The 12,955-nt window shown below is 35.5% G+C and overlaps 1 protein-coding gene and 1 long non-coding RNA gene across 32 annotated transcripts in view; one reads left to right on the forward strand and one right to left on the reverse strand.

Annotated features, from left to right (window-relative positions):
• FMN1 (formin 1) overlaps nucleotides 1-12,955 on the forward strand; it is a 433,671-nt gene that overhangs the window by 246,366 nt on the left and 174,350 nt on the right. For all 30 annotated transcript variants that reach the window (XM_038579933.1, XM_038579922.1, XM_038579921.1 and 27 more), the window contains one exon: nucleotides 12,228-12,315. In XM_038579933.1, the coding sequence (XP_038435861.1) occupies nucleotides 12,228-12,315 (88 nt within the window). The remainder of the gene's footprint in view (nucleotides 1-12,227; nucleotides 12,316-12,955) is intronic.
• The window catches only part of LOC111093319, a 101,372-nt gene that overhangs the window by 86,458 nt on the left and 1,959 nt on the right, over nucleotides 1-12,955 (reverse strand). The window lies entirely within an intron of this gene.

The raw sequence follows: 12,955 nt of genomic DNA on the forward strand, positions 1-12,955 counted from the left end.
ACTCCCACTGAACATATATATGTGTGTGTGTGTGTATGTGTGTGTGTGTATATATACACCCTTTGTGGTAGTATACCAACATAGGAGTTCGCATATTGTGAATTTTGTTGAATTGACTGACTACATTTCAGTATTGGTGTAAGGATGAGTCAGGGAAGTTCTAGAAATAGAAGGCTGGTCTCCTGACTTTTCTCTTAACAACTAGTTGCCAGACTTTGATGCTGATGACTTTTCATAGCTGGCCAAGAGCCTGTGGCTGCTCAGCATGCTAAAGTTAAAAGCGAGAAGGACCATTGTATTTATAGCTATAGTTCTTAGTCGTATTTCTATTTCTACTTACATTGTAACATTGTTGGGAACCTTTGGCTTGGGCCAACTTCCAAAAAGTGTTAAAATGGCACAGAATAATAACAACTAGTAGGCTTAAATAATGGGTTGGTGTTGATTAATTAAATTGTTTAATTAATAAATGTTTTGATAGAACTTTTGTATTTTAAATCCTGTGGCTATTTTTTTAAATGTGTCAGTTAAATCTCCTACTATAAAAAGGACAGACGATTAAATATCTGACAATCTCAGGAACATTACGGTTCTAAAAATGTTCCAGATAATCCTATGATCACCAGTTCACACTGTTCAGTAATGTAGATATGGAATGTGTAGATGATTAGGTTTGATTCCTTCCAAGCCTAGGATATCTTAGAGAAGCTAGTGGATGGGAGAGAATAAATATCCAATAATAGTTTATATTTTTGTCATGTGTTCTTTCTCTTCAGAGAAGAATTTTTGAAGTTCACTTTATCTAGAGGTCGCCTTACTAAGAATGCATGTAATGTAATGAAAGAAAAGCAAGGGGAATTTTCAGTTAATAGAGGGTTCTACACAAATTGATCTAGTTATTTGAAATTTTAGCACGATTCTAAAAAGTTATTTGAAAAACAATGTAATAATTATAGGTTGATAACTAGGTGATCATCTTTTTTTTTTTCAACCTTTTATCATGTTCTCAATCTTTGTTCTCCTTTCTTCTCTTTATTTTCTCCATCAGTTTTCTTTACTCCCATCTTCTTCCCTCCTTGATATTTTCTTCCTAGCTACTCTGCAATGAAGGCAAATGCCTCTGATAACAGGTGTGTATCTGGGTAAGAAGTTGTGAGATTCGATCACAAATATCAAAAGAACAACAAAAGTATTGGGTTATCAGAACAATGTATTCTTCTATTTTTGTGTCCCTTGCTTCAGTGCCCTAGCAATGAGGAGACTACACTTACTTTATAAGCCTCTTGAATGTGAAGTGTCATTCTCTCTAGAAATCCATAGGGAGCCACTAAAGGAATAAAAGTTTAGTGTATCCTGATGCTCACTGCCTCTAATTCACAACTGTCCATTTGGATTGCCTTGTGTGCAGAGCTAGCATAATACCTAGTGCATCACTGGGGGGCACAATAAAAGGTAATTCTTCTCTCTCTTCTTCCCTTAGAAAATGCCTCCTTACCACGGCAATCTCTGTGTAAATCTCTTTCTTTTTGCTATTCAGACATGTCCTTATTTAAATTTCTTTGCTGTGTACCAGCCTAATAGATCTAGTAATTGGAAAACATAGTAAAAAGGATACAAAGACAATCCACAAGAACATGTTACCAATAACCAAATGTTTAACCTTACTATTAAATCATTAGAAATGTAGAAGAGTGAAAAAACATTTTACTTATCATATTGGCCAAAAATTTTTAAACTGATCATACCCAAAAGGGTGAAGGACTAGGAAAACAGTCACTCTCCAATATTTGTCAGGAGAGTAAATTGATAGCATCTATTAGAAACAATTTGGCAATATCTATCAAAACTAAAAATGGATGTATTGTTTGAACAACTTCTGTAAATCTCTTCTATAGAAATATAAGCTCAAGTGGCTATCTGCAGGGCTGCTCTTTACAGCATTGTTAATAATAGACAAATTTTGGAGAATTTCTAAATGTCCATCAATAGAGGAATACTTAAATTATGTACCATACTTAAATTGGTCCTGTCTACACTGACATGGAAGGTATCAGTAATATATTTAGAAAAGAAAAAGAATTACACAGAACAAGGGGGAAAAGTTGCAGAACAAAGTGTATTGCTTGTCATTTTTATAAAGCTAAAATCCTACACATATGCCTATACATATGTGGCCATGCACACATGTTTAGATCTGGAAGGAGACGAACCCCCATTACTGGGGGTGGTAACTTGGCAGTGGAACTGGGAGATGAGAGAATATTTCACCTTTTACTTTTTTACATTCTTTATAGTTTGTAGTTTTCATTACAGTTAAGCATTTGTTGCTTTTGTAATTAAAAATAATGAACTCACAAAAAGAAAATAGAAAAAAATAACAAATATTTCTCTAAACTTGACAACTCTCCAAAGACCAAAGTTTATACTAGTCTTTAGTCCCAAGCTCAGTACCTGGCAAACAGGAGTCATTTAACATGTGTGTTAAACAAAGGAAACTTTGCCTGTCCCAATCTGTGTTCCTGTGACCACATTGGCCAAGAGTTGGGCAGAAGCTTCTAAAATATGACCGGAGAACCCACAGAGCACCTCTCTTTTTTCCCCTTCTTCCCTCTTGCTGACACCGTCTCCTCACATCTTGCACAGCCCAATCTTTTAACCGGTTTCAGAAAGATCGGAATATATGCTGAAGTCTTGGGTCAGCCTTTTTAATCACCTGAACTCTCACTTGGTCTGTTGATTATGTATTCTTCCATGTGCTTCCCCTTAATCATTTTACATATTGGACTTAAGGATTTTTTAAAACATATATTCTGTTCTTTTTCTTAGCCCTATCTTTACTTTATTTTCTCCTTGTCATTTGTTTGATATTGTCCCCCACTTCCTAACTTCCAAACTTATTACAAGCTATGGTATTCAAAACAGTATGGTATTACTATCAAAACAAGCATAGAGACCAATGGAAAAGAATAGAGAGCCCAAAAATAAACCCATACAATTATGGTCAAATGATCTTCAATGAGGGTGCCAAAACTACAAAACAGGGAAAGGATAGGCTCCTCCTCAATAAAACCTGCATATCCACAAGCAAAAGAATGAAATTTGACCTTTGTCTTACAGCATAAACAGAAACCAACTCAAAATGGATTAAAGACTTAAATGTAAGATCTGAGACTATGGGGCACCTAGGTGGCTCAGTAGTTGAGCATCTGCCTTTGACTCAGGTCGTGATCCCGGGGTCCTGGGATTGAGTCCCAAATCCGGCTCCCCACAGGGAGCCTGCTTCTCCCTCTGCCTGTGTCTTCCTCTCTCTCTGTGTCTCTCATGAATAAATTAATACCTTTTATTTTAAAAAATATGAAACTATAAAATTCCTAGAAGAAAATATAGGGAAGAAAGCTTCATAACATTGGTCTTAAAATTATTTCCTGGATATGACACCAAAGCACAGGCAACAAAAGCAAAATTAGGTAAGTGGGACTACATCAAACTGAAAAGCTTCTGCATAATAGAGGAAACAGCAGAGTGAAAGGACAACCTATGGAATGGGAGAAAATATTTGCAAGCCATATATCTGATGAGGCATTAATGTCCCAAAGCATATAAGGAATGCCTACAACTCAACAAAAGAGAAACCTGATTGAAAAATGGGCAAAGAATCAGGGAAATACAAATCAAAACCACAATGAGATACCACCTCACACCAGTGAGAATGGGGAAAATTAAGAAAATTAACAAGGCAGGAAACCACAAATGTTGGAGAGGATGTGGAGAAAGGGGAACCCTCTTACACTATTGGTGGGAATGTGAACTGGTGCAGCCACTCTGGAAAACTGTGTGGAGGTTCCTCAAAGAGTTAAAAATAGACCTGCCCTACGACCCAGCAATTGCACTGTTGGGGATTTACCCCAAAGATACAGATGCAGTGAAATGCATCTGTACCCCAATGTTTATAGCAGCAATGTCCACAATAGCCAAACTGTGGAAGGAGCCTCGGTGTCCATCGAAAGATGAATGGATAAAGAAGATGTGGTTTATGTATACAATGGAATATTAGCCATTAGAAATGACAAATACCCACCATTTGCTTTGACGTGGATGGAACTGGAGGGTATTATGCTGAGTGAAATAAGTCAATCGGAGAAGGACAAACATTACATGGTCTCATTCATTTGAGGAATATAAATAGTGAAAGCTTTTGCACAGCAAAGGATACAGTCAACAAAACTAAAAGACAACCTACAGAATGGGAGAAGATATTTGCAAATGACGTATCAGATAAAGGGCTAGTTTCCAAGATCTGTAAAGAACTTCTTAAACTCAACAGCAAAGAAACAAACAATCCAGTCATGAAATGGGCAAAAGACATGAACAGAAATCTCACAGAGGAAGACATAGACATGGCCAACATGCACATGAGAAAATGCTCCGCATCACTTGCCATCAGGGAAATACAAATCCAAACCACAATGAGATACCACCTCACACCAGTGAGAAGGGGGAAAATTAACAAGGCAGGAAACCACAAATGTTGGAGAGGATGCGGAGAAAAGGGAACCCTCTTACACTGTTGGTGGGAATGTGAACTGGTGCAGCCACTCTGGAAAACTGTGTGGAGGTTCCTCAAAGAGTTAAAAATAGACCTGCCCTACGACCCAGCAATTGCACTGTTGGGGATTTACCCCAAAGATACAAATGCAATGAAACGCAGGGACACCTGCACCCCAATGTTTTCTAGCAGCAATGGGCAAACTGTGGAAGGAGCCTCGGTGTCCATCAAAAGATGAATGGATAAAAAAGATGTGGTTTATGTATACAATGGAATATTACTCAGCCATTAGAAACGACAAATACCCACCATTTGCTTCAACGTGGATGGAACTGGAGGGTATTATGCTGAGTGAAGTAAGTCAATCGGAGAAGGACAAACATTATATGTTCTCATTCATTTGGGAATATAAATAATAGTGAAAGGGAATATAAGGGAAGGGAGAAGAAATGTGTGGGAAATATCAGAAAGGGAGACAGAACGTAAAGACTCCTAACTCTGGGAAACGAACTAGGGGTGGTAGAAGGGGAGGAGGGCGGGGGGTGGGAGTGAATGGGTGACGGGCACTGGGGGTTATTCTGTATGTTGGTAAATTGAACACCAATAAAAAATAAATTAAAAAAAATAATGAAATAAAATAAAATATTTGGCAGAGTATTTGGCAAAAAATAAAAAAATAAAATAAAAAATAAGAATAAAAACAATATTTTCTGAGTTCTGTAATATTTGGGTATTTGTTACCTCTTTAGATTTGTAATTTATTATGGTTCCTTTTTTCATTCTAAATAAATCTGCATTGTATACCTAAAAAAAAAAATAGTGAAAGGAAATAAAGGGGAAAGGATAAAAAATGAGTGGGAAATATCAGAAGGGAAGACAGAACATGAGAAACTCCTAACTCTGGGAAACGAACTAACTAGGGGTGGTAGAAAGGGAGGTGGGCGGGGGGTGGGGGTGATTGGGTGACGGGCACTGAGCGGGGCACTTGATGGGATGAGCACTGGGTGTTATTCTATATGTTGGCAAATTGAACACCAATAAAAAATAAATTTATAAAAATAAATAAATAAATAAATGCAAAAAAAAAAAAAAAGGAAAATGGGCAAAGGACTTAAAAATAGAGACATTTCTCCAAAGAAGACCTACAAATGGTCAAAGGTGTATGAAAAGATGTTCAACATCACTAATCAGGAAATGCAAATCGACACCACAGTGAGGTATCATCTTACATCTGTTAGAATAGCTATAATTTTTCAAAAAGGAAAAATTAAGAAAAGAACAAGTGTTCGATAATATGTGGAAAAATTGGAACTCCTGTGCATTATTGATGGGAATGTAAAATGGTACCGCTACTGTAAAAAACAGTATGGAGGTTCCTTAAAAAAAAAAATACAACTACCACATGACCCAGCAGCCTCACTTCTGGGTATTTATCCAGAAGAATTGAAAACAGAATGTCAAGGGGATAATTGCGCTCCCATGTTCACTGAAGCAGTATTCACAATAGCCAAGAAGTGGAAGTAACCTAAATGCCCATCAATAGATGAATGGACAAAGACAATGTGATTTGTGTGTGAGTGTGTGTGTGTTTGTATGTGTAAGCATATTATCCAGCCTTAAGGAAATTATATCACATGCTACAATATGAATGAACTTTGAGAAAATGATGCCAAGTGAAATCAGCCCAGTCTCAGAAGGAAAACTACTGCATGATTCCACTTATATGAGGCATCTAAAGTAGTCAAGCTCATAGAAGTAGAAGCTCATAGAAGCTCACAGAAGAAGCTCATAGAAAGTAGAAGCAGAAAACGTCTAGGGGCTGGAGGAAGAAGGAAATATGGGCAGTAGCTGTCTATAGAGTCTCCATCATTTAGTATGAAAAAATTGTAGAAACCTGCTGTACAACAATGTGTTACAGTTAATAATGCTCTACTGAACATTTAAAAATTCATTAATAGAGTAGATTTCATGTTCTTTTATTATTATCATTAAGCCTTCCAATCTAGAAGGTAGGGAGGGAAGGAAGGAGGGAAGGAAGGAAGGAAAGAAACAAGCAAACTAAGAGGTCTTAAGACATACATACATTCAGTGTCCATTGTGCTCCTACCACATTTGGGCTGTTTTTGAGAAACCTTGTATTATTCCACAATTGAAGAGAGATTACATGGAAACTTAGAGGTCTATTTTTAAAGGTCTAGTCAGAGGTAAGGAATTTGGTACAAATAGGGAGGAGAATACAATTGCTCTGACAAATGCTCCCCTTTGGGGAGGAAGCACTACATTTCATACAACTCTTAAGGTTTTAGTCCAGCTTAAGAGTAATAACACTCTTTTCAGACACTTGCCATGTCAAGCCATTAGACAAAATACGAGGATGGCTGATTGTGGTGACATCCTTTCCATAATTCAGCCTGGATGAACACTGCAGAGATATATATGCTTGTTTTTCCCAGTGACAGATAATCTTAGTCTCAATCTTTTCCCCTCTCTCTCAATTCCCTTCTGATTGTTCTCTTGCCTTCTTTTAATTAGCTATTAGAAGAACTTGCATTTAAACTTTGTCTTTCCTGTAGGTAGAATGTGTTACTACTCATGGTTTTCAGAACTGTACCTAAGTAGCTTGGTGGGTGTTTGTTTGAAGAAATTGTTGCTACCCATTTGTGATCTCATCATAAATTTGATTTCTATGCCTGTCCACGATGTCAGTGTGTATGCCATGATGAAGGGTTTGTTTTTTGTTTTTTAAGATTTTATTTATTTATTCATGAGAGACACGGAGAGAGGTAGAGACACAGGCAGAGGGAGAAGCAGGCTCCCTGTGGGGAGGCCGATGTGGGACCCAATCCTGGACTCCAGAATCATGCCCTGGGCCTAAAGGGGGCACTTAACCGCTGAGCCACCCAGGCATCCCCTGTGATGAAGGTTTAATCAGTCACTATCCTGGACATTTGAGAATGAATCTAGTCAATTCCCAAAGCCTTTCTTCTTTTGAATTTTCTTTTCAATTAGTTCAAGTGATGTTTTATTTGCCTGTTTGGTTCTTTAAAGCAATTTTAACAAAGTGATTTTTTTGGAGGTATAATTGATATACAACATTCATTTTCAATGCACAACATAATGATTCAGTATTTGTACACATTGCAAAATGACTGCCACAATAAATGTAGTTACCATCACCATACAAACAACCTACAAAACTTTTTTTCTTGTGATGAGAACTTACAGGATTTGCTCTCTTCAAAATTTTCAAATATGTACTGTAGCATTATTGACTACAGTCACCGTATTGGACATTACATTACTATGGGTTACTTATTTTATAATTCAAAGTTTATATCTCTTTACACCCTTCATCCATTTTTGTCTGCCCCCAACCTTCCTCCACTCCAGTGAATACCCTTCTGTTCTCTGTATCTGCGAATTTTGTTTTGTTTTTTTAGATTCCACATATAAGTGAATTCTATGGTATTTGTCTTTTTTCTGTCTAGCTTATTTCACTTAGCATAATACCCCCAAAGTTCATCCATGTTGTTGCATATGGCAGGATTTCATTCTTTTTTATGGAGGAGTAGTATTCCTTTGTATATATACCACATCTTCTTCACTTGCACATCCATCAATGGACACTTAGGTTGTTTCCGTATCTTGGCCATTATAAATAATGCTGCAATGAAAATGGGATGTATATATCTTTTCAAATTAGTGTATTTGTTTTCTTCAGATAAATACCTTTTAGTAGAATTGCTGGAATAAGGTAACATTGGCTTTAAATGACACATTAAACCAGATGGAATTAACAGATATACACAGAAAATTCCTTCCAAAAACAATAAAAATATATAATTTTTTCAAGTACATATGGAACATTACCAAAGCAGACCATGTTAGGCCATAAAACAAGTCTCAATAGATTTAAGAAGGTTGAAATCATGTCAAGCATTTTTTTGTGACTACAACAGTATGAAGCTAGAAATCAATTACGAGAAGAAAAGTGGAAAAAAATCACAAATAAGTGAAGATTAAACAATATGCTACTGAATAACCAGTAGGTCAGCAAAGAAATCAAGGGAGAAATAAAAGAATACCTAGAGGCAAATGAAAATAGGAATATAACATGCTAAAATCGATGAGATGCAGCAAAAGTGGTTCTAAGGGGGAAGTTCATGAAGATATAGGCCTACTGCAAGAAACAAGAAAAATCTTAAATAATCAAAATTCATACCTGAAGGAACTAGAAAAAGAACAAATGTAGCCCAAATTTAGTAGGAAGAACAAAATAACAAAGACCAGAGTAGAAATAAATGAAATAGAGATTAAAAAGACAAGATCAAGGAAATTAAGGGCTGGTTCTTTGAAAAGATAAATAAAATTGACAAATCTTTAGCTAGACTCACTGAGAAAAATAGAGGAAAGGCTCAAATAAGTAAAATTAGAAGTGAAAAAGAAGTTACAATTGATAAGACATAAATACAAAGGAATATAACAGATTACTTTGAATGACTACATGCCAATAAGTTGGACATTCTAGATAAAATGGATAAATCACTAGAAACCCAGTCTCCTATGACTGAATCATAGTAAATCTAAACAGACTGATTACTAGTAAGGAGATTAAATGAGTAATAAAAAACCTGCCAACAAACAAAAGCCAAGACCGTATGGCACCACTATGAATTCTACCGAACATTCAAAGAAGATCTAAACTGCATCCTTCTCAAACTCTTCCAAAAAACTAGAGGAAGGAATGCTTCCAAACTCATTTTACAAATCCAGCATTACCCTGATACTAAAACCAGACATGGGTACCACCAAAGAAAGAAAACCACAGCTCAATCAATATCTTTGATAAACATAGATGCAAAAATCCTTGACAAAATTTTAGCAAACCAAACTCAATGATATATCAAAAGGATCATACATCATGAACAAGTGGGATTTATTCCAGGCCTGCAAGAATAGTTCAATATCAATAAAGTGGGTAGAGAAGGAACATACCTCAACATAATAGAGGCCATATATGACAAGCCCACAGCTAACAGCATACTCAAGGCTGAATCAGGATCAGGAAAGGATGTCCTCCCTCTCTTACCGCTTTTATTCAACACAATACTGGGAAGAACTAGCCAGAGGACTTAGGCAAAGAAAAGAAATAAAATGCATCCAGATTGGAAAGGAAGAAGGAAGAAGGTTATTTGCAAATAACCTTAATTTATATATAGACTAAAGACTCTATTCCCAAAACCAGTAGAACTAATAAACGAATTCAGTAAAATTTCAAGGTATAAAATAAATATACAAAAATCTGTTGCATTTCCATATACTAGCAGTGAATAATCCCAGAAATTTAGAAAATAAACTCATTTATAATCATATTGAAAAGAATAAAGTATCTAGGAATAAATTTAAACGAGGTGACAGACCTATACACTGAAAAGTTTAAGACCCTGACAATTAAATTTAAGACAATTAAATGGAAAGGTATTCTGTGTTTATGGATTGGAAGAATGAATATTGTCAAAATGTCCATACTGCCCAAAGCAATCTATAGGTTCAGTGGAATCCCTATAAAAATTCCAATGTCATTTTTTTTCAAAGAAATAGAACAAATAATCCTAAAGTGTATATGAAACCACAAAAGACCTCAAATAGCCAAGGCAATCTTGAGAAAGCAAAACAAAACCAAAGTGACTGTCTTAGATAACTAAGCTCTCCAGACTTTACAAGGGCAAGCAAGGACTCAATCTGTCTGGATTACCTCTGTATCCTTAGAGTCCAAAGCTGTGCCAGGCACGTAAAAGATTCACAGCAGGTATTTGTTGAATGAATGAATTCATGGCTGAATACTTACATAAAACTTATGTGGTTTTTCTTAATTTTGTACTGGACTTTTAAAAATCATTTCACTTTAAAATTAGTGTTTTCAGTCTAAGAAAAAGCCAGAAATTGCATTTTTAAAGAAAATATTTGATTATATATAATCTCTTTTTCTTTTGGTTTTGCTTTCATATAAAAAAAAAAGTAAAAGACTAAGTACCTACCTTCTTATTTCTTTTAAAAACTCTTGAAATTCTTTATCCCCCAAGAATCTTTCTCTAAGACTAATGTTGAAATTATTAAACACATTGAACTAAAAAATCAGAACTCCTTTTATCTTTTTTTTAAGGATCTTATTTATTTATTCATGAGAGATATATAGAGAGAGAGGCAGAGACACAGGAGGAGGGGGAAGCAGGCTCCATGCAGGGAGCCCAATGGGGAACTCGATCCCAGAACCCCAGGATCACGCCCTGAGCCAACGGTAGATGCTCAACCACTGAGCCACCCAGGCACCCAGAATTCCTTTTATTTTGATGAAAACTTGGTATTTACTATATTTTAGGTCTAACAGTTATATAAAAGTAGCCATTCTGAGCAGGGAAAGGAAAGATAAAGGACTGGCAATAACTGATTCAGGGTTGACTGATATGATAGATTGATAATTAGACAATCTTGGAACAAACTCATTATTCCTTATTGTTTAACTAGCATGTGATTCAGCTAGTTTAGTGCCAATATAAATATAGATGTTTCTTACTGGCTGTGTCTTCACTATATTTTAAATGTAAGCTTATAAATACCTAGGTGGAAGGGGAAGCATAGCAATTGAGTTTAATTTGTATTTTACCCCACAAAGTACATTAAAAAAAACTTCAGGTTTTGTGTGCATTCCCTATCGATTTTTGTAGTTGTGTCACATGAGACAAAAGATTGTTTCCAACCCCCCCCCCCCCCCCTTAGTGGCCACTGTGTGATGTATTAGAAGGAACTGATTTGGCTTACTAGGTTTAGAGAGACTAAAACTGTGTAGAGCTCTCTCTCCATAATTGGCAAAAAGGCATTTGGAGTTTATAAGAAGACTGTAAAGTTTTATTTTATTTTTTTTGTAAAGTTTTAATATACCTATATTATTATTATAAAAGAACAATTCTAAGCAATTTAAAATTAAGGTTTAATGTACAAAGTATTGTATTGTTTATATTAAAAATAGCACAAATATGAAGCAAGTCAACTCCCTAAGACAGGGAAGTTTTACTTAAATAATCTATGTTAAGAATATACTATATGAGTGCTCTACATATATTACCCCATGTAATTTTTAGAATAAATGTGCAAAATAAATATAGCCAGCCCTACTCCTTGATGAAGAAGTTGAACTTTTCCTACACATGAAATCACTTTTCCAAGGCCGCATCACTGGTAGACAGCTGAGTTGAGATCACACTGATCTTTTCCTTAAACCACTGGGCAGATGACACAGCCAAGAAGATTGGAGGCTCTGAAGTGACCTCAGAAGTAACAATGTGGGAATGTTATCCAATGATAAGTGGAAACATTGTATATACAATTATACATATGTTGCAGTTACAGTTTATAAGTGTTTCAATAAAAAGATTGGAATACAGTATCATAAAGATTTTAGTTCTTAGATTAGATGGAGAGAGTTTGGGCTGGTGTTTTCCCTCTCTTTTCTAAAATGTCTATAGTTGTAGGTAAGTCACTTTCAAATTAAAGTCTTGTTAAAATAGAGTGGCTGTTGCATCAGTTTAGTTCATCAAAGTATCTAAAAGTCAATATTTTTGGTATACTTCTGAAAGAGTTCATGGTCATTTGAGCTTGTGTTAATTTTATTTTTAAATTCCAGATCATCAAGTTATTGGATGGAAAACGATCTCAAACTGTGGGAATCTTGATATCTAGTTTGCATTTAGAAATGAAGGATATCCAGCAGGGTAAGTCTCCTCCATCGCTTTTTTTTCCAACTTTAAAATTTTTCAACATTTTATTGTGAAAAGTTTCAAGCATATAAATGATTAGAATGCCATAGTAAATCCCATGTACCCAATACCCAGCTACAAAACCACCAGCTCACTCTTGTTCCATCTGAAGTACCTTCCCTCCCCAGCTAGGGTGTTATAAAGCAAATCCTAGACATTTTATAATTCACCTGTTAAAATGTCAGAACACTGATAAAAAGTTAAGGATGCTTTTTCAAGCATAATTCTAGTGCAGTTGTCATGCATTTAAAAACATTTACAGTGATTTCTCAGTTCTCATCCTATATGTAGTTCTAATTTCCCCAGCTGTATACTCACTAATTCATCCATTTGTTCATTATTAGTTTGAATGTGGGTTTAAACAACTTTTGTGCGTTGTCTTTCCTGTGTATCTCTCATTTTCTTTTAATCTAGAAGTTTCTGCACCATATCTCACTTTTTTCCTTTATAATTTTTTTTCCTTTGTAATTAGTTTTTGTTTTGTTTTTGTTTTTGTTTTTGTTTTTGTTTTTTTAAACCAGGTCATTTATCCTATGAAGTTTCCCCACATTGTAGATTTTCTGATTGCATTGCCATATTTTCACTTATTATGTTT

Source organism: Canis lupus, chromosome 30 (genome assembly GCF_011100685.1).
Source record: "Canis lupus familiaris isolate Mischka breed German Shepherd chromosome 30, alternate assembly UU_Cfam_GSD_1.0, whole genome shotgun sequence".
In the NCBI taxonomy this organism is placed as follows: Eukaryota; Metazoa; Chordata; class Mammalia; order Carnivora; family Canidae; genus Canis; species Canis lupus.